This window comes from Furipterus horrens, unplaced genomic scaffold (genome assembly GCF_987537825.1).
Source record: "Furipterus horrens unplaced genomic scaffold, mFurHor1.1.pri manual_scaffold_5, whole genome shotgun sequence".
NCBI lineage: Eukaryota > Metazoa > Chordata > Mammalia > Chiroptera > Furipteridae > Furipterus > Furipterus horrens.
In genome coordinates this window covers 10,312,874-10,334,653 of record NW_028327175.1, presented here as the reverse complement: position 1 = coordinate 10,334,653, position 21,780 = coordinate 10,312,874, and the positions used below count along the sequence as shown (strand labels likewise).

At 37.2% G+C, this 21,780-nt stretch overlaps 1 protein-coding gene across 1 annotated transcript in view; it reads right to left on the bottom strand.

Moving 5' to 3' along the window:
• The window catches only part of NUP155 (nucleoporin 155), a 49,445-nt gene extending 28,712 nt beyond the window's left edge, over positions 1-20,733 (bottom strand). The window contains exons 1-12 of the mRNA XM_090276168.1: positions 20,515-20,733; positions 18,192-18,329; positions 16,613-16,709; positions 13,675-13,745; positions 12,120-12,212; positions 11,211-11,377; positions 9,525-9,630; positions 8,387-8,460; positions 7,821-7,912; positions 5,349-5,446; positions 4,786-4,938; positions 1,634-1,734 (exon numbers count right to left, since the gene is read on the bottom strand). Coding sequence (XP_090132294.1) covers positions 1,634-1,734; positions 4,786-4,938; positions 5,349-5,446; positions 7,821-7,912; positions 8,387-8,460; positions 9,525-9,630; positions 11,211-11,377; positions 12,120-12,212; positions 13,675-13,745; positions 16,613-16,709; positions 18,192-18,329; positions 20,515-20,671 — 1,347 coding nt within the window. The 5' untranslated portion in view covers positions 20,672-20,733. The remainder of the gene's footprint in view (positions 1-1,633; positions 1,735-4,785; positions 4,939-5,348; positions 5,447-7,820; positions 7,913-8,386; positions 8,461-9,524; positions 9,631-11,210; positions 11,378-12,119; positions 12,213-13,674; positions 13,746-16,612; positions 16,710-18,191; positions 18,330-20,514) is intronic.
• Between the last annotated feature and the right edge of the window lie 1,047 nt (positions 20,734-21,780).

The following is a 21,780-nucleotide window of genomic DNA, read 5'->3' as shown; positions in this document are numbered from 1 at the left end:
GTTATATTTGCTTTCTAAGCTGAGACACTTTTTAAAAAGTGTTTTAATCTCCTAAAATATTTTTATTATATAAATTTTCAAACATACAAAAATGTTAACAGTATAGTAAATGTCTGTATGCCCATTAACTAGATTTAACAATTGTTAGCATTTTGCCGAACTTGCTTTCTTTTTTGATATGTTTTCTTTTATTGAACCATTTAAGTTATATGGTATGTTACTGCTAAATACTTTTGCATGCACCTCCTAAAAATAAATGTTTTCTTACAGAAGCATGATACTATTTTAACATACAGGAATATTAACAATTCTCTAATCTAATGCCCAGCCAATATTGAATTTACCCACTGTTCCAATGTCTTTTAGAGCTGCTTTTGGGAGACTAGAATTTGGCTCAAGTTCATGGACTATATTTATATTTGATGCTTAAAAAAAAAGTCCATACTTGCTTGTACTTGTTTTAGAAGAACTCGGTATTATATAAATATGATGTATTGTATTTGCTTTAAAAACATAATAATACTTAACATTTATTGAGTGCTTCCTATGCACCAGGCAGTGTTCTGAGAGCTACATATGTGATTTCATTTAATCCCACAATTCCAGAGACAGGTACTATCATAACTATTACACACAAGGAAATTGAGGGCCAGAGACATGTGAAGTCCTTTGAGCCAAAGCTTTGAGGAAATGGAGCCAGAATTCACACCTGCAACCCCTAACACTGCACTCCTGTCAGGACAGGGTTTGTATTAAGTTCTGAATCCTCAGTCTATCACAGTATGAGGCACATAGTAGGTGCTCAGTGAAGTCCAAAGACTCATGGAGAGAATTTGAGAAAGGTGCTCCTGGCCTGCATACCAACCTTCTGCCCCTACCCCCAGCAACTAGCTCCGTGTTGGAAATCTGGAAGAGCCCTTTCAAACCATGCCCCATCCCTGGGGGCTGGATTCTCCCTCCTCCCATCTACACACCTTTTCCCACTCGCCCTGCCCAGAAGGGCTTAAGCTGGAGAATAACCAGGAAGCCAGGGACAGGTGGAACCAAAACGCCTTTACAGAAATGGTTCCAGAGAGAGAGTGTCAGCCACTCGCACCCTAGCTGGACTTGGTTTATCTGGTTCAGTCAGCCCCTCCTGGGGGCAGCAGCATGGACTGTGCCGGGGCAAATTAGTGGAAGGAGCTGGAATTGAGCACAGGAGAATATATTTCAAAATCAACAGTAACATCAGCGAGTGTTGCTGAGACAATGCTTTTATAGTGTATTTATCTCTGCTGTTCCACTGGGAACGTCATCATTATTATTTATGATCTATTTGAATTAACCAATATATGAACTCTGTTTTACTGAATATTAGATACTATTGATTTTTAAGTCACAGCATTTTCTGGTACATTATAAAAAACATTCTATAAGGGTTTCAATGTTTATTTTAAAGAGTTTTAATGATTACCATGACTTCTAATGTCACAGAAGAAAAATAATTAACAGGATATACTTTTTTTCAATATGCTTTCTAATCATGAGATTTTTAGAAGCACACAGTAATAAATCAGAAGATAAAGTTTCTTACAATTATCGTCTCCACTTACAATTATATAAAAAGCATTAAACAACAATCAGGGTAAGTTACCTGGGTTTCCATCATTGGCTTTTGGAAAGGAAATGTGTCATGGTTGACACACCACAAAATGTCATTATCTTCATTTTCTGAAGCTGCCATCAGTAGAATTCCTGAAAATTTAATACACAAAATATTGTGATGCCGAACTATATGCATCTCAAATAACCTTAATAATATTAACTATATATATGTATATAGCATTAAGTATTATAGGTAAACAAGTTACAAAGTAAAAACTAAAAGCAGAACACCTAGAAGTTTAATACACAAAATCTTATGGTGCCGAATAAGAACAGAAATTTTTTTGTAGGGGTAGGATCACTATATGTTCCAGATCTTACATTGTATTTCTTTCAAATAAACACTTTTTTTTTTTTCATTTCAACATTTCTAAAGTTGGAATATGTTTTATGATCAATGGACTTATTTTAATTATTAACTTTAAAAAACATGTTTAATACATAAAGTGTTTATGACTTACAATTAATGATATCTAATATTCAATAAAATAGGGTTCATATATTGGTTAAGTCAAACACATCATAAATAATAATGATGAAGTGCCCAGTGGAATGGCAGATTAATACACTATAAAAGCATTGCCTCAGCAACACTCGCTGATGTTACTGTTGATTTTGAAGTATATTCTCCTGTGCTCAATTCCAGCTCCTTCCCCTAATTTGCTTTCTTTACATAGACTTTAGTGATGTCAGTCTGAGATCCATCGAATGGCTGTAGGTAATGGGACCACAGTGATAGTAAAATTCTCAGCTTATGAAAAACTGAGAGTAATTTATATCTAGGTGGTAGAAAAAGGTTTCTTAAAATTAAGCATATGAAAGTTTGAAAAACTTCCATTTGATTGTATCATGCACATAATTAAAAGCGCAGTATTTTTTCTGCAATACATTTCTAGCTTTAAAACTTATTCTACTTATGGTGGCATGAAAAAGAATAAAATACTTAGGAATACAATTAAAAGTCTCACAGTACAGTGTACACATAGTCTAGGAAATTAAAGGTCTAATAAAAAGATATCCCAGGTTCATGGATTTGAAGACTTATCATGGCTAAAATGGTAATTTCCACCCCCCAAGTGGATCTACATTTTCAACTATCAAATTCCACCTGATGTTTTTGAAAAAACTGACAAACTGGAAGTAGCTGAGACAGACAGTAAATATTTCTGGCATTACTGAATAATTCCATGGACCCAAGAGGGCACAAAGATCACTGCCTCCTAGAGTCTTTCTGATAGTCAAAAAAAGAGCTGACAGCCTTCATCTCCCAGCTCCCCCAGTGACACACCTGTCTATTTCCACAATACAACCAGTTAAAAGAGATGTAATCAATTGAAGCTAACATAACTTTTTAAAACATAAAGCCTGTTTAAACATTAAAAAAAAGAGAGAAAAAGAAAAAACTGACAAACTGATTCTAAAATTCATATGAAAATATAAGAGCCAGAACAGTCAAAACAATCTTGATCCCCCCCCCAAAAAATCAAAATTAAAATATCAAAACTCACATCGAAGAGAGTAATTCATAATGAGTTACTGGCATAAGGACAGACACAAACCAAAGAATAAAACCGAGACTCTAGAACCTATGTATTTATGGTCAGTTCACCTGAGACAGTGGGCCCAGACAATTCAAGGGGAAGAACAGTCTTTTTAGTAAGTGGTGCTGGAAATGGAAAATATGTACACGTGCAAAAAAATGACACTAGATTATCTCAGAGAAAATTTAACTTAAAATGGACTAAAGACCTAAATCTAAGACTGAAAACTGTAGCACTTATAGACAAAAACATCTTCGTGAGCCTGGGTTAAAAAACTACTTTTTGCGTCGACATGTGAACCAAGTGTCGCTGGTTCGATTCCCAGTCAGGGCATATGACTAGGTTGCACGTCAGGTCCCCAGTTGGGGGCATGTGAGAGGCAACTGATCGACGTTTCTCTCCCTCTCTTTCTCCCTCCTTTCCTGTCTCTCTAAAAGTAAATTAATAAAATCTTAAAAAAAAAAAACCAATAAACTCAAAGTACGAAAACAAAAGAAAAAAATAGATAAATTGGACTTCTTGAAATTAAAAACTTTTGTGATTCAAAGAAAACCCATTAGAAAGTGATAATATAACCCAGAGAAGAACAGAAAATATGTGAAAAATATATAACTAATAAGGGACTTGTGTCTAGAATATACAAAGAACCCTTACAAATCAATAATCAAAAGACAATCCGATTTTAAAAAGGACAAAGGATCTGAATAGTCATTTCTCCAAAGACGTACAAGTGGCCAATAACCGGAAAAAAAAAAAAAAGTTAATATCATTAGCCTACAGGTAAATTCAAATCAAAACTTCCCTGTGATAGCACTTCACACCCACTAGGCTAAACAGGACATAAAGACAGGAAACGAGGGTTGACAAGACGTAACAAAAGTGAACTCCTCACACACTAGTGGTAAAAATACAAAACAGTAAGGCTAAATTTTATGGCATATGAGTTGTATCTCAATAAAGCCGTTAATTTAAAATGCTGAGGGAAGTACACGCTATTATGCATTTTAGAAAATTCTATTTGTAAAGGGAAGTTTCCTTGGGGTGTTAAAAAGTGTTGTTAGAAACAGCAGAATGAACACAGAAAAAGAATCAAAACAAACATTTTACAAATGCTTTCTCATCACAGGAAAAAGCACGCAGATTTTTCAAGTTTTGATGGTTAACTAGAATTTAATTTGGCATCAAGATTTCAAATTGTTCCACAAAAAGCTCTCCACGTTCTTAAAGACGTTGCTACAGCAGGCGCGGTCTCAGACAGTCCCCTGAGCGTCCCTAACCACCCGAAGGAAGAGTTCAGATTCCACTACAGCGGATACAACAGTGATTTTGACCAGTGAGTTTATATGTGTAAGGCTAATAACATTCTAAAATTAAAACAATTTTAAAAGTACTATTTAAAAATACTAGTTTTTTTAATATATCCTTAAGCAATCTAAAGTGCTTAAAATATTATGTTAATATAAAAAAAGTTTCTGGATAAGAAAACAAAACATTCTATAGTCTGCTGGAAAATCTCTTTATTTTTAAATGCCTCAAATGCATTCCAATTTTAATAATTTTAATAATCCAATATTCGCCCTGAGAGTACTTCAGAACCTACCTTTACTGTAGAGGGCTTTATGTACTTTGGAAGGCTTTTCCACTGTTGAAGACGCTGAGAACCCAGGAGGTAAGCGGACGTGCACCAGGGTCAGTGTATGAGGTCGTGCTGATGGCTGTCTGAACGGACAGGTGCTGAAATATAACCTTATGCCTGATGATGGGGCAAAATGAGAAATCAGTGACAGAAGAGAAAAGACCTGAGGTACACATGGCATTATTAAAGAAATTCCAAAGAGCAACACAGACCTCTGTTACAGCCACACTACATCACTGTCTAGAAAGAGCCTTTAACTATGAGCGACACAAGCCCCTGTTCCAATTCAGACTGTGTCACTGCATGTTGGTGACTCTTTTAAGGCCTGGTTTTACTTCTATAAAATGAGCAGACAGAACCGAGGAATCTTCTAATTTTCAAAATCCGTAATTTTGTAAATTATTAATATTGCTTTATAATTGATACAGAAATAAAAATTTCTGTCATTGTTCTAATCATAAATTTCCAAATCTGAGGATTATTAAAAGTTATAAAAGCAGTAGTGAATATAAATAAAAATAACCCACCAGCATGTGTGACAGCCAGTAATTGACAGTCCAGTGATTCAGAATTTTCGATCACTGCTATTTGAACAATTGGTTTAAAAACAGAACGATCTATGGTCCTAAAAGGAAAAAAAAAAGTATATTTTTAAGATGTGTCTACTAAATTATAAGGAACATTTTCCACCAGCAATATTACATGCTGAAATATGCTAAAATAGTTTACAGCTAACTTCTCAGGAAAGTAGCAATAGCAGTTAAGAACTGGAAGAACCAAGAAAAAGATCAAAACTATGAACACTAAAATGACAACAAACTCACAACTATCAACAACTGAATCTAAAAAATAAAAACAAAATCCAACTAAGCAAACCAGAATAGGAAGAGAATCATAGGTTTAGGAATCATTTGGAGGGTTATCAGCAGGGAGGGGGAGGGCGAGAAATGGGAAGATGATGCAGAAATTAAGAAGCATAATTGGCTGGTACAAAATAGACAGGGGGAAGTTAAGAATAATATAGGAAAGGGTGAAGCCAGAGAACTTATATGCACGACCCATGGACATGAACTAAGGGGGGTGGGATTGCTGGAGGGAAGGGGGGTACTGGGCAGAGGGGAGCAAAGGGGAAAAAATTGGAGCTACTGTAACAACATAATCAATAAAATACACTTAAAAAAAAAAAAAGAACTGGCAGAACCCAGGAATACTATGTGTTTATATTACTTGTATTGTTAAGAGTAACCGTTTTCTAAGACCATAAAAGAAGGCTAAATCCATTGGGTAAATGACTAGTGGGGAACACGATGTTCTCAGAACTATCACTGTAAATATTACCACTAATTAAAAAGGAGAAAACATGAACTTCTTAATGAGGAGATCTGGTGAATACCACCTTAACCAATGTTCAATGGTGGTAAACTGGTATTATGTGCCTCCTGACATAATGCTAGAAGTAATTCAGATTAGCTATGTAATATTAGCTAAAAAAATATTACCTTGAATCTAATAAGGAAAAAAAGACACATATAGAATATTCCTGCCCCACCCTCCCTATTGTCAACATTTTGAAAAAAAGGGTGTTGAAGCTGTTCTATATCCATATTAAAAAGATTAATGACCAATGTAATTCATGGGCTCTGATGAATCTGGAGAAAAACGGGAAAAGAAACAAACAAAACAAAACAAAAAACAGCTATAAAGAATCTTGGGGCCCTGGCCAGGTGGTTCAGGTAGTTGGAGTGTCGTCCCATAAACCCAGAAAGGTTGCGGGTATGATCCCGTCGGGATGCATATGGGAGGCAACCAATCCATGTTTTTCTCTCTCCCGCCTTTCCTCTTCTCTAAAATCAATAAACACATCCTGGGGTGAGGATTTAAAAAAAAAATTTTTTTAGTACTATTAAGTAATTTTACTTTGAACAATATAATTATAAGATATTACAAAAATTATTAATTTTTTAAGTGTGGAATCAATATTTTGCTTATGTAAGAAACTTAGGAGAAGGATTTAAAGATAAGGTCATGACTCCTGCAACTTACTTTTCAAAGGGCTCATAAGCGAGAGAGGGAGTGAATGAGGCCAAATGTTAGCTGGTGAATTTGTGTAAAGGGCACATCCGTTTTTACCACGCTGCTCTTTTAACTCTTCTGTGGATTTAAAAAATTTCCAAAAAAAATGTTGGGGAAGAAAAAGGAAACCCTTTGTTTTAGATTATCTGCCTTGAGAACTTGTTCTGTCACTGAAGGGCAAAGAAAATGCTGATCCTCACTAGGTTACCTGCACGCAGCAATAACCCACGCACACAGACGACCGAAGCTGAGAACCTGAGGCCTCTGCTACGTGAGGGGCCCTTCGCAGCTGAGCTAAATCAGCTGTGATGTAAGTAAGCTGCAGTGCATCACGTCAGAAGACTTGCTTCTAGCTTGGGTTCCAGCATTTATTTAGGAGCCAGACTTCAGGTAAATCACAACATCCTTCAGTTTCTTGACCCTCAAGAATACAATGCGGGAAACATGAGATCTCACTCCCCAGCGTATGTTGTCAGTTTGGTGCAAATAAAGATTTGGAAGGAAGGAAGGAAGGAAGGAAGGAAGGAAGGGAAGGAGGGAGGAAGACAGCAATGTGAACAATACAACTGTAAAGTTCTGCATTTCCAATGCCCTCATGTTAATTGTCAGGCCAACTAAACCCACACTGTGTAACACCTGTTATAAAGGTGGAGCAGTTGTGAGAGGGAACTTTCCCAGATACAACACCTGTAATGCCTGTACAGACCACCTAAAGTTTCAAAGAAAAACACGTCAAGTGGTATCTAACATGGCAAACCAGTCTACTTTATGTTTTAAAACATCCAACATAATGAAAGAGCCTCTAGCAGATCTACTTCAAACATAACGTAAGATGTCATTTGTTTCAAGGATAATTGGAGTGTGCTACACGTGAACAGCACAAGTACGCCTGCGGATGAAATGTCTGGCGACAAATGACATACTACCTTGCGATGTTGCCAGCAGCGGAGACGATAGAATTCTGTGACACCGAGGCAACTCTGCTCATCCCGTGCCCATCGCTGCCCAAATCATACACCTGTGCACAAAGAATGGTACCCACTGAAACATGCTATCACCTGATACATTATATGAAATAAACTTTTTAATACGACTTTATTAAATAGACTTTTCCTTTTTAGGGATCCTTCAACTTTGGTATTTCATACAGGTATAAAAAGATTCACAGATTTGAAATCTCATTAAAAAATGGTTTGGATGTTTTTCAAAAAGCACAAAGTTCACAGGAAAAGTCTGAGAAACTGAATCTTCTTAAAAACAGGGATGCCAGGCCCTGTTGATTGGAGTGTCATCTCGCTACACCAGGTTGCGGGTTCGATCTCAGGTCAGGGATGTACAAGAAGCAATCAATGAACATGTAAATTAGTGGAATGGCAAACTCATGTTTCCCTCTCCCTTCCCCTCTCTCTCTAAAAATCAATAAACAGAAAACAAAAACAAAAAACAGGGATGCTATTCCCACCCTATATGGTAGTATAATATTAATACTTACCTGTATCACTCCTTTCTCAGATCGTGTATATAAAATATTTCTAGAATTATCGATTTCAATTTGAACAATAGGATCTGAAAGACAAATAAATAAATAAATAAATAAATAAGTAAATAAATAAAATAAAATAAAACCTGTCCAAAGATTAACAAATCAAATACAGTAGCAACTTAAATTAAAATTGCTACATCAGAGCTTTGCATTCAGGGGCTTTCCTCTTGCTCTGTAGAAGCTGTAAGATATTTACATAAGGACAAAACCAAGAAGCACTTAGATCAGACAACGCGTGAAAACAAAAGCAGACATCAAATACTGTAACTGGATTAAAAGCATGAAAAATAAAGTTTTTCTATCTTCTAAATAAACTATAAGCCAAACAAAAAACAAATTCTAGATTATTTCTTCATTCAACATTTTTTTCACAAAAGGGTTCCTTCATTCTCTATTTTTTACTTTAATTTAAACTTTGTTGTATTGTTTCTGTTTTTACATTACCTTTTTTCAGTCCCCTTCCACCCCCTCCTCCCATGTCCATTGAGTCCTTTTTCTTTTTGCTCAATTCTTCCACCCCCTAACCTCCCCCCAACAAATATTCAATGTTTGCTATGTGCTGGAAACATATGAAATACTTATACTCAGTGCATTCCTTCAAGAATCTGCCAGTTTAGTTTAATGATTCATTGTGTGAAGGGAAATAATTTATTTTAGTCATAATAAGTTTTTAAAGTTAATTTGCCTTATTTCACTGGAGCATTTTAAAATTATTTCACCGGCATGTCTCATTTTATTAAAAACTCACATATATTCATTTTATGTTGGGAACTTGTTCTAGAGCAGGCAAAACAAGTATTAGATGTCTGTCTAGTTCCCATGTGCACACACAGGCACGTTCTGCTTTGGGAGCTTACGTATAGCTGTTTCAGGCACATTTCCCATAACGCTACATGTATAGAAACTTGGGAACAAACCCACAGTTTCTGTTTTATAATCCCTTCTTCCTTTAAGGGACCTTATGAATATATAAGAAATGTACTGAATAAGACAAACATTAAATTAAAAATGAGAATTTCTCAAGAAAATGTTACGTCAATGATCTGCTAAAAATTTTTGTTTGCCAAGTCTATTGTTTTCTACTTACCATCTTCTGAAAATGTAAACTGTAGCAATGAAGGAACGAGGAAAGAAAGTGCACTCTTTGAGTGGTTGATTTTCCTACATCTTTGGCTAAACCAACCTGCTTCTGCCTTAAAAGAAAAAATTGAGAGGAGGTTTGTAATGTAGATACCTCTATCTTAGCAACTACTGTATACCCACATTAACAAAAACCCTCAGATTTTAGTGAAGTACCAATAATTGTAAATGAAGATATACTATGCAAATGTAGTACTGATTTTAGTCCTGTAAGTATAAACACGTAGTTAATGGTAATTAAATTACTGCCCTCAATGAAATCAGCTATGTCTATTCCAGAAATCTCAGTAGTGCTAAGCTGGCGAACTTGTATTTTAATTCTGGCAAACACTATTTCAAAGTCTAGGGAACGTAATAAGCAGAGTTTTAAAAAGTGCCAGAGTACAGAGGACCGAGGTACTTGCATCCCACTTCTGTAAAAGGAAATTTTATCACAAGCAGCCACCACCATCGCAATGTACAGCGTATTTCTCAATGATGGCGTTTTGCCCCACAAAACCACTTTGTGGTAATGAACAAAGCAAAGAGAAAACGAGCAAGAAAGAAGTACGATGTAATGTAAAAAACACAGCTGACCTGAGATCTAATCCTGGTTTTGCCACTGATTAAGACCATGAGAATATTACTTCATCGGTTTCTTAAATGCAAAAGGCAACAATACAGTAGGGAAAAGATAAACAGAGAAAAGGACACAAAAAGGCATTTTGGAGTAGAGAAAAGATAAACAACCAATAAATATATGAAAAGATTTTAAAAAATAATCTCCCTCCATCAGATTGGCCAAAATTAACAAGCTGCATAAGCTGCATATACTGGTGTTAGTGGGACTGGGTGTGGGTGGATGTCTGCTAAGAGTCTAAAATTCTTACAGGGCAACATGAAAATACTAAATCAATTCTACTTTAAGTTTTTAAATTTTTATTATGTCATGCATGTCCATGAGCCCTTTTTCCTTTTTGCTCAATTCTGCTGCCCCTAGCCTCCTCCCACCACACAAATGCATATACATTATAACCCAACTATTAGAATTCTAAGACACTACACACACACAAAAAAATCTACTTATGTGCACAAGTAGGCCTGCAAAAGAACACTTACTATAACTTTATTTGTGAAAAGGAAAACTGCAAACCTGGACGTCTATCAGGGAAGAAATTGTTAAGTAAACCATGTTATGTCCATTTCATGGACAACTATGTGTTAATCACCAAACATAACATACATCTATCAGATACTGATAAGAAAAGACTTTCAAGACATAGTTAAGTGAATAGCCAATTATGTAACAAAACATAAGCAATTACTCAAGTAAAATCACATACGCAAACATACACTATGTATTGGTATGTGTATATATACACATAAATACATATTTATAGATATATATCAATGTAGGTATCATGCTCTAAAAGGACATACTCCAAATTTATAATGGCTTTTACCCCTAGAAAGAGGACTGGATTTTGCAGGCATGGTGTAATCATGCAGGAACGGAGGCCTACAGCTTTAAATGTATGTCTGAGTACCTTCTATAAGAATATATTAATGTGCTTATATAATTACAAAATTAAAACAAAATCCATCTCTACTTCATCAAAAGGGAGAAAAAAATGTTTACAAATGCCAGGCTTACCTGGTATGCTACTTCATACAAACAGCCATCCTTTCCAGCCAAGAAAATTCTGCCGTTATCGGTGGAAGTTATTGTTAAAAGGTAAGTATTATCAGTGGGAAGAGAATACAAAGGATCTGGAAGCAAGTGCATTCCACCACACATACTGTCATTAAGACCTCCGGTTCCTATTTTTTTTAAAGAAAGAATACAGGAATCAGTTTATCAGCTTTTTTAAAGTTTGAAACAATCAATGTATCTCATATTACCTTTAGAATTGGTATTTTTACTGCATTCTTACTGATATACTGAAAAGCTTCTATAACATATATAAAAAATCTAATATAATTTAATAATTCGAGTGAACAGAATCTATAGAACATATATAAAATATATAGTATTCTAACATATCAATCAAAAAAACTAACTCAAATTTTTAAATTTTGGAAATGAGCCTAAGAATGTGGTAGTAATAGTAATTATTTTAAGTCACCGATTCAACATTATTTCACCCAAAACAATGCAAAAGAAACCACTGAATGTGACCGTAATTAAGGGCTTCTTACTTCATGGTAAAGAATAATGTATTTTATTTCAGTGTTCCATGTTAAAATGATCATTCAATAAATCAGAAACAAAGAAATTGAAGGCATTATTGAAAATCTCACTAGCATAGACTATTCTTCTTCCTCTTCCCTTCCTTTATATTGTGCATTTAAAACGTGCACATTAGTATGGTAAATACATCCAAAATACTTTTTTGGAAGAGGTATTGTCCTGAATAGACCACATCTATAAAGAAATTTATTTTTCTATGAGCAAATAGTCTAGAAAGTTAACTTAGTGAAAAATATTAGTTTGTTTTAAAAGTAGTTTATAATTGTAACATTAAATTCACCAATGTATTTTTTTACATGTGGGTTGCTATACCTGTTTGCAAATTAGCATAGCTGAGTCCAAGAATTACTATATCCACCGGGGTTGCCAAAACTAGGAGGTGTCGTACGTGAGGTTGAAAGATGCCTAAGATAAAATAAACATGGGTTTGGGATTATTTTTCCAAAAATATTCAGTATTTAAGCATTTCTAGAATATGTACAGCTTTACCATTACAAGAGTTAATGATTAAGTAGTATATGAAAAGTCTGAACCCAATTTAGTTCCTTTTGATGTTAAAATATGACTATCTATGATCATTTAAGAAAGTAAAGAGCAGCCTTGGCTGGGTAGCTCAGTTGGTTAGAGCACTGTCCTGAGAAGCCAAGGTTGTAGGTTCAATCCAGGGCACATCCAAGAATCACCCAATAAACGCATAAATAAGTGGGACAACTAATCAACGTCTCTGTCACTCATTCTCTCCTTCCCTCTTTTCTCTCCCTCTCTCTAAATAACTATTAAAAAGTAAATAGCAGAAAAGAACCACCTTAGAAAATAAACAGTTCAGTATTTAATGCCACTTAAAATCAGTGTTATATTACAAAATAGTTTAGGTTTACGTATATATAAAGACTTGTGTTTGTATGTCCACGTTCAGAGCAGCATAATTCATAGTATCCAAAAGGTGAAAGCCACCCAAGTGCCCGTCAACAGATGAACAGCAAAACAAAATGCGGTATATGCATACAATGGAATGTTATTCAGCCTTTAAAAATATTCTGACATGCTACCACAGGGATGAACCTTGAGAGCATCATGCTAAGTAAAACAGATCAGTGACAAACAGAAATACTACATAATCCCTCTTACATCAGGTACCTGGAATAGTCAAATTCATGAAAACAGAAATGAATTTATATATATACATTGGGGTTAAGAATGCTTTTGAAAGTTTATGTAAACAAAATACATTTCCAAAGTAATCATAGGAACAGTGCATTAAAACTGCATGTTTGTACTTAGGGTATTGTTATAATTTCAAAACAGCTGTGCCCTTTAAAGTTTTATTTAGGCCTTGCAAACAAGTGAATTTTGTCTATTATTTCCTCTTGTAGGAAGGTGCATTTATGAGATAAAGATTAAATTAAAATCAATCATTCTACTTGTCAGTAGCTGGCAGAAGCTCGGGCATGATGAGGTTAAAACTGTAAGCTAAACAATGCTTGCGACTTCCCTAAGATTATTCTGAACTGTGTTGTCACTTTCCTGGGAAATACACAGAGACAAAATTACGGTTTTTACAGCAAGTGATGAAACACATATAATACAAAAAAATTCAGGTAAATTAAGAATAACAAAGTACAAGCAAGATAAAATTTAAGAACTATATAGTTGAACAATTTTAGAGGCAGACTCACTTAGACCATTATAATGTGAGGAAACACTTAATATTCCTAATTACTTTATTTCTCATTAGAAGGACTTTGAACAAAACTTCTGTAGGAAATTCAACTACTTAAAATGTATCGTCATCCAGTCCTAAAACATCTGAAGTCTGTGTACATACAAATATAACTTAATCCTTTTGTTATTGTTTTTTATTTCTTACCCGCTTTTGGTTTCACCAGCCCCACGGCAAGAATGGTCTCACTAAGTCCATCAAAATAGGCAAGGTCTCCTCTGTCAACAGTTGAAGAAAAACATGTTATACATAAAAGAAAAAGTTTTATCTTATCATACTTTCTACGGCTATAGAACCTAAGGAAAAATAAACCAGCAAACTGCTTCAGTTCCGAGACCCAGGCACACAGGTCTGCCCAGTGCTAAGCATAACCCAGGAAAACAGGAATGCTGCTCCCCATTACCAACACCCCTCTTCCCCCAGGTGGCAAGTCTCAGGTAACAGCAATCTAGTGTGGGGAGGAGAACAGGCGTGTTGAGAGGGCCTTTTCAGAAAAACAGGGGAAACGGGAACATTGAGCCACCCAACCTGTATCCTAAGTGCAAAGTAATTCTAAAGAAATTTGAAACCCGTGATCCACCCAGGATAACCTCAGGAACAACAAAACCAAACTCAGCTCAATTCCTGACTTGGAAACGTCTTCTTCCCCGACAACAAAGGCCCACCTGTTACGCTTAGCAAAAGAAGAAACACGCTCATTTCCTTCTTAAAAAGATTTTTTTTTAAATTAAATGTATTGGGGGAACATTGGTTAACAACATAATACAAACTTCAGTCATACAATTTTATAATACACCTGTATATTCTATTGTGAGCCTACCACCGGAGTTTAGTCTCCATCACCACATATTTGTCCCCCTCTTCCTTCTTTGTCCTGCTCCCAGCATTGTTTGTTGCTTTTTGTTTTATATCCCACATATGAATAAAATCATATGGTCTGACACCTGCCTGTTTCTAAGGATAAATGCTATTTATTTACTTCAGTATCCACTATCCTACATGTCTGGCTTTCAGTAAGAAAACATGAGACAAAAAAGCAAGGGGAAAAAAGCCCACTGTCAAGAAACAAAGCAATCGATAGAACAAGACTCAGCTACGAGCCAAATGTCTGAACCCAAGACAGAAAATTTAAAACAAATATGATCAATATAGTACAGGCTTTAACGGAAAAGGTGGACAATATGCAGAAACAGGTAAGGCACTTCAGCAGAGAGATGAAAATTACAAGAAATGAACAAGTGAAAATGTTAGAAGTAAAAGACATAGCACGGAGAGAGAACGTCTTTTAAGAACTTTTCAGTAGACTTCACGTAACAAAAGAATCAGTGAACCTGAAGTTAGGTCAACAGAAATCGTCCCAATCGAAACGAAAAGAGAAAAGAGAATGGAGGAACAAAAGCAGAACAGGGCACCCAGAATCTGCTGTATAATACCAAACAGTCTAACAAAAGTATAACTCAAATCTCTGAAGAAAGAAAGAATGGGGCAGAGCAAATATTTGAAGGTAATGTTGCAAAAATTTCCAAAATAATGAAAAACATCAAAAGAAAGAGCAAAGAAGCACAGAGAACACCAAGCAAGATCAATACCAAGAAAAAAATGTGATCCATATTTTGAAGAAAACTTCCGGTTGTCCAGAAAGGGGCCACGCAAATGAAATCAAAAACAGCTAAATGGCCACTCGTGTAGACTGTTCCCCGCTTTCTCCTGCGGTGGCAGCACAGGCTGCTTTGATAACGGGCACAGCCCTGCTCCCAGACAAGATGAATACTGAGAAAGCTGAGGGTCAGAGAACAATGAACCGAACGAGATCCCTTGTATCATCCAGCTGGAGTTAGGACTTATACTGGGAAGCTAGAGGAATCACTGGTTTCTGCAGAACTGAATTTGTGAACCAAAGAAAGATTTATACCCAGTACTTGTGCCTTGACTTTTTCCAAATAAGCACAGTGTTCAAGTAACTTGTCTTTAAATGAATTCTCGTTTGAACACACAGTAAGACTAGACTATTCCACGCTGGCAGAGACTACATATATCCCATTCAATATCGGTCCTAGCACAAAACTGACGAATACATGACGAACGAACTCTATATATTTGTTAAATAAATATGTTAGATGTTAATACAAAAGTTTTCAATGAGCTGAAAACTCTTTTTACATTTAGTTTTCTTGAGGAGACTGATGCGCAAATAGAGGTTTTATTCTTTAGTATCAAAATGAATATGGTAATATAACAAAATGCGGGAAAGTTCAGGGTACATGGAGAACAATCACAAGCAGACATCACTGCTATTATGACTATGTAACATTTCAACAATAAAAATACCTTTAAAAAGGTGGGTCTAATTTTTTCTTTTAAAGATCAGCTTCACAGAAAAATTGCTTCATTTGAGCTATATGTTCTTACTTAGTGTCAATTTTGATTCAATGATACAGTGTTGTGTGTACATAAGTGCATTAACTACTCAGAGGCAAGAGTAACATGGCCTTCGTACCGCACACCTCCCCTAAAGATAATATGACGAAGTACTGAAAGTAAGCCTAAATTTACCTCCAAAACGCCAAGAGTGAGATCACCAGATCAATAAAATTTAAGCCAAAATGCCTTGGGCCTATACTCATACTCTACTATATACATGTAATTTACACATAGATCAAGCCCAGAATTATAAAAGTTATTTCTATAAATCAACAATCTCCCATTCTATAGAAATGCAAGGCAAACAGAAGTCTTTAAAAATGTCAATCCATCTTCGAAAGAATTACTGACAGACTATCTTCACTGGAGCTCTTTATCAAGAGCTTGGGACCTAGACCCTGCTACTTAAGAGTTGTACCTAGATTGGCGGCACCACCTGGGAGCTTGTTCCAAAAGCACTCTTGAACCTTATTCAGAACTGCGATCGCAGATTCCCTAGTCTAACCCTACCCCCAGGTGACTGATACCCACACTGAGAAGCACTGACACAGACGTTAGATGAGTGAAAGATAAGTCAGGCAACATCTAATAAGCAGAATACTAGGTACAATGGAGATCATCTAAACTCTAAGCATGCGAAAGCACGCCAGCCTTAGATACATACCCATCTTCGTAGTTCCACATGAATATGTCACTGTCAATTGTGAGCCACGCTCTGCTGATAGCAGGGAACACGCCCATCATGCAGTTACACTGCATATCTGAGGCACGTGGATGTAAGGTACAAAGATTTCAACCTCATCCATTTTAAACTTGTTTCAAAAGACTTCTATAGAAAACTTACGATGAAAAAATCATGACCTGCCTACCCTTTAATAGAAAGAGCAAATAAAATATCTTGATCCAATGAGTTTAATGAAAGCCATAGTGTGTAACAGAAATACTTAAAATTTATATAATTTATAATTCTAAATAATGCTATCTGACCACTTGAAATATGTTCTGGAAAAATGTAGTGTTGTTGTTTTCCCCTACTATTAACTTGTTTTACTAAATCAGTTTTTCTAATTGTGTAAGAGCAATTATTTTATGTTATAAATAGTATAATTTAAAAATAGGCAAAGATTTATGTTATGTAGTTATAAGACAATAAAACAATTGTGAAAATAAAATAATTTACTAAAGGAAATGTCTCTTGCAGAGTATACAGTATTATTAGAGGATTAAAGAAGAATACTAAGAAACTAAACAAGGGATAAGGTAGATTATATATTTAATAACACTATTTTACAAAGTCTAAGAAAAATGAGCAAAAATTTTAGGGAAAATATATATTAGATTTTACTAGCTCTTCTATTTATTTCATAAGCATTTTTCCTAATTTCTTTTCTTTTTCTAAATCATTGTACTGAAATATGAAACCCTTTTATTCTAGATAGATTAATATACTTTTAAATGGCTCATTAACTTTTAAGATAGCATCTTGATGTCTTCATTATGAGATATAGATTGATACAAAATCTTCTTAGCAAAAAAAAAACAACAAACTAGTGCTTTTCTAAGGTATGCCATACTTTAAGAAAATCATATAAAATTTCTTTTTTTAGAGGGTAAGAAAACTCTTCTGGCTATTCAATCTATGAAGATGCCACTAGTATTTCAGTTTCTAATATCTTCATATGCAGATCCTTTTTGTGATCCTTAGAAATGAAATCACACAGAAACTCCAATTCTAAGACACCGGTAAATGTAAAACCACACCAAAAACTTTTTTTGGGAGGGGGAAGAAAAAAGAAACACCAGACAATTTTGTTTTGTTTTTAAAGGTATTTTGAGCCACATTCCAACTTTAAATGTTAAAATATTGGAAAAAATAAATGTAAAAATCAGGCGTCTTTAAGCTAATAAAGTGTGGCAGTAAAAACTTTCTTATATAGCACTTAACTGGAAAGTAATACTTTGCAATAATATCTTTTAAAAAATGCATAATTTCTTGTGAACAACTCACTCTCACTCTCCAGTGTCCCAAAATGATTCAAATATGACTCAATTTCCAATGTTCGATTTTATATAATTTTTTTTAGGCAGGTACATGGTAAACTACTCATGTACTTAAATGTGTTTTAAATAAAACCTTTCAGTGAACTTTATGCAACATCCATTAAACACAAAACAGGAATTATAATAATGAGAATACCAATAAGAAACATTTTTAAAATGCTAAATACAATGCAATAGGATACGTCCAAACTGTTCAACAAGTTCAGGTGGGAGAGGAACTCTTCGGATGGAACTGATCTCTGGAAGGTTGGGTACTGACAGCAAACCAGGTCCTTGGAGAGGATAATCCATATCTGACATGCCAGAAACAGTGGGATTATCTACAAAAATAGAAATAAAAATAAAATAAAGCATTTACTTAAAATAAGTAATGTACTGGGCACCAACTGGGTATACAGAAGCACTACAAGCCGCAACAAAACTGTGCACCTGGTGATCCTAAAGATACAGAGAAAATAAAGTAATTCTGACCCAATGCAAAGGAGACCTGAGAAATTCCAATGTTAAGGTGGGAACACTTAACAAGTTTATCTTTCCCAAATACTTACTCCGTGAAAGAGAAATTGTTACTTCAATAATCTAGTATTTTTCTATTATCTGACTAATCCGAAATGGGATATATATACATTTATATCTATCTATCTATGCTTTGTGATTCTTAGATCAAACAATTGTGGGCAAAGTATTGATTGGGGGGAAAATAGCTGATTTCTTTCCCACTTAAACATTTACAGATTAAGACAACCCATGCCTTTCCCATTAGACACGCCCCCCCAACCCCGCCCCCAGACCAACTACGTAAATACCACAGAAGCAATATTTTACTGCTGTACAAAGGGTTCTCAGTTGGCAACCTTTCTCCTGCCCTAAGAGCCAGACACTTAGGGCAGGAGCAGGCTAAGCTGCCTGCCCTCACCAGTCCTGAACACGGCGTTCTAGACATCTGATGACCTATTTAGCTCAGGCACCTTTTCAGGCTCTCTAAAGTACAAAGATGTTGGGGAAAACTTACATGTGACGCAATTTTTAAAGGTATTATAGAAATTTAAAAGACATACAACTAGAGAGGAAAATGCAATCAAGCCCTATGTACTGACAACCCAGCTTCAACAATTACCAATAACATGCCCAATCATGTTTCATGTATATTACTATCTGCTCCTTCCCTAATGGATCTTCTGAAGCAAATCCCAGACATCCCATTTAATAGAACACTGAACATGTAAAAATGGCAGTGCGGACACAAAAAATGGAATTGATAACTTGCGTGAAGATGTGAACCCTTAGAAAAGCCTTCACGAAGGCAGAGATATTTAAAGGAGTTTGGAAGAATCGTTTATCAAAGAGGAAAGAACATTCCAGAAATAATGAAGAGTGCATGTAAAATCAAATCCTGAAGAGGGGTCCTCTCATGGAAAACACACTAAATTCAGTGTGATTGTAATGGGGGCAGTGAACAGAACGGAAGAGGGGAAGAGATTCGTTTGAAGAGGTAGGTAGGTGTGTGTAATGGTGGGTTGACAGGATTAGGGTCAGATCTGATGAAAGACCAGAATGCGTGGACTGTATTTATATGCTTTCAAACCTGAGTTCAAAGTCAGCAATGCTGTTCTATAGGGGAATTGCTACTAATAAACCATTCAGCTCTTGTAAGACAGGCCCCTTGCTAAGTAGCTGTCAGGTACAAATACTATCTTTGCTATGTTTTTGTCTTTTCGGTGATTACACGTCCACTCAACCATTTTTATAAACCACCAGAGGTGTCTTTGAGGTTTACACTGCACAGATTATCCTCATTATTTACTATAATCTTGGTTCTTGCTTAACAAAATCTTGTCTCTAGCTTACACTTCTCCGCTTTTCTCCAATCTCCATCTCACAGCGGAGTCACTTTATTTTTCTAGCGACTTATGTAATTCCACATGCCTCGAGGAGCCATAATTCAAAACCGTTCAAGCAAGCATTTCCCAGCCACCTGTCTCGTTGGCACCTACTCTGCCTTGCGCCCCCTGTCCATCCTCATTGCTGATTTCTCTGTTCTCTTCATGTCACTGCCAGTTCTTTGTAACACCGCCCAGCATGTCATGTTACACTAACTCTACACATAAGAAAGCACATCTTTGAGAGAACGTGGTACATTTCCAAATTAACTTCGTTTGCTCTTCCGTTTTACTCGAATACTAACACGAGTAATGAACAAGGATGAGGCTGGGGTCAGGCGATCCCCCCTCACCCGGCCTTAGCGATATAAACACTTGGAGGCAGCGAGAAGCTCGTTAAGGTTGGGGTCTCTGTCTCTTTGTCCGTTTGCTTTTCACTCCTACCCTCTCAAGTATCTGCAGTTGGACACAGGCTCCTTTTCGCTCTGCAACATGTAGTAAATAGCGCCCTAAATGTCAAGACGCGTTCTGCGAGTCCGCCCTAGAGATAAGGACCTCGGAAGGGAGCCCAGCGAGAGTCCTTGCGACGGAGAAATCAGTCGCCAAACGAACCCCGATCACTCACTTGGGGCAGGCACCATGAGCAGCTCGGAAAGGTCCGGGTACATGCGGTCTTCCTGCAGCTGACGGTCGATGAGCCGCCCCGCATTTTCCAGCGCTTCCTGCAGGGATGCGGCCGACGTGGAGGCCGGCATCGCCGAGCCCAGCAGAGAAGTCGGCATCTCGAAAATCCAGGACACCAGTGTCCGCAAAAAGTCAAAAGCCTGGGAGATCTGAGCAAACACCCACGACCCTAGCTCAGCCCCGCGGCTCCAGGCGTGCGCGCCAATCCAGCGCCTCGGCGCCTGTGCGTGACGCACTTCCGGCTGCTCGGGTGGGGAATTTGAAGGCTCCGTTTTGGGCGTTGGGGGAGGAAGCTGCTCCGGGAGGCGGGCCCTAGGGGTGGGGCGAAGGAGAGGGAGGCAGTTTTGAAAGGATGGCTAGGGTTTGGCGGGGGGAGGAGAGGGGGAGCCGGGGGAGGGGGAGCCGGGGGAGGGGGAGCCGGGGGAGGAGGGGGCCGGGGGAGGGGGAGCCGGGGGAGGTTAACTGGGGAAGGGAGGAAGAAGGGGGAAGGGGAGAGGGACGGGACCGGGACGGAGAGGGACGGGCCGAGGTTAGAAGGGGTGGGGAGGGAGGAGGGGCAGGGCCGGGAGAGTGGAGCCGGGCGGCTAGGGCCGCGCTGGGGGCTCGGGTTCGGGAGGGTTTAGCGCGCGCTGGCTCTTGGCGTCTCGAGCTTCGCGGGTCCAACGGCAGCTGTTTGATAAGAGTGTGCGCGTCACTTTCTTTGGGGCGCCAAATAACTTCTGCTTGGTAGCTTGTCAGAAACAGGTTACCCAGGAACCCAAATTGCACTCCGCTTCTTAGGGGCTTCCGTGTAAATCAGAATGCATCGGGCTTTTCTGTTTGTGTGTCGCTACCGCTTGACTTTGTGGCCCGTGACTATGAAGAATTGTGTGTTTAAGGAACCGTTCGCTGCGTGCAGGGGGCTGCTGCCTTGCATTATTTCTCATTACCGAGAGGGAGCAGATGATTCTAATTCATAGTGGAGGGACTGGTATAAAGGTCACCCAACAGATCACCCAGTCCTTCTGCAGAACCCGAATTCTTAATTGTGTCAGGCACTGTGCCGGGTGCCAGGAATATCAAACTGACACAGCATTCCTGTCCTTTGACGTGCTTCAGGCAGGGACACACAAGCAAAGCGGTAAGTGCAGCACCATAATTTTTGTATGGGATGGGTGTTAACTGCACTAGGAAGAGGAGAAGAGAGAGAGAAGCTTCATTTCATACA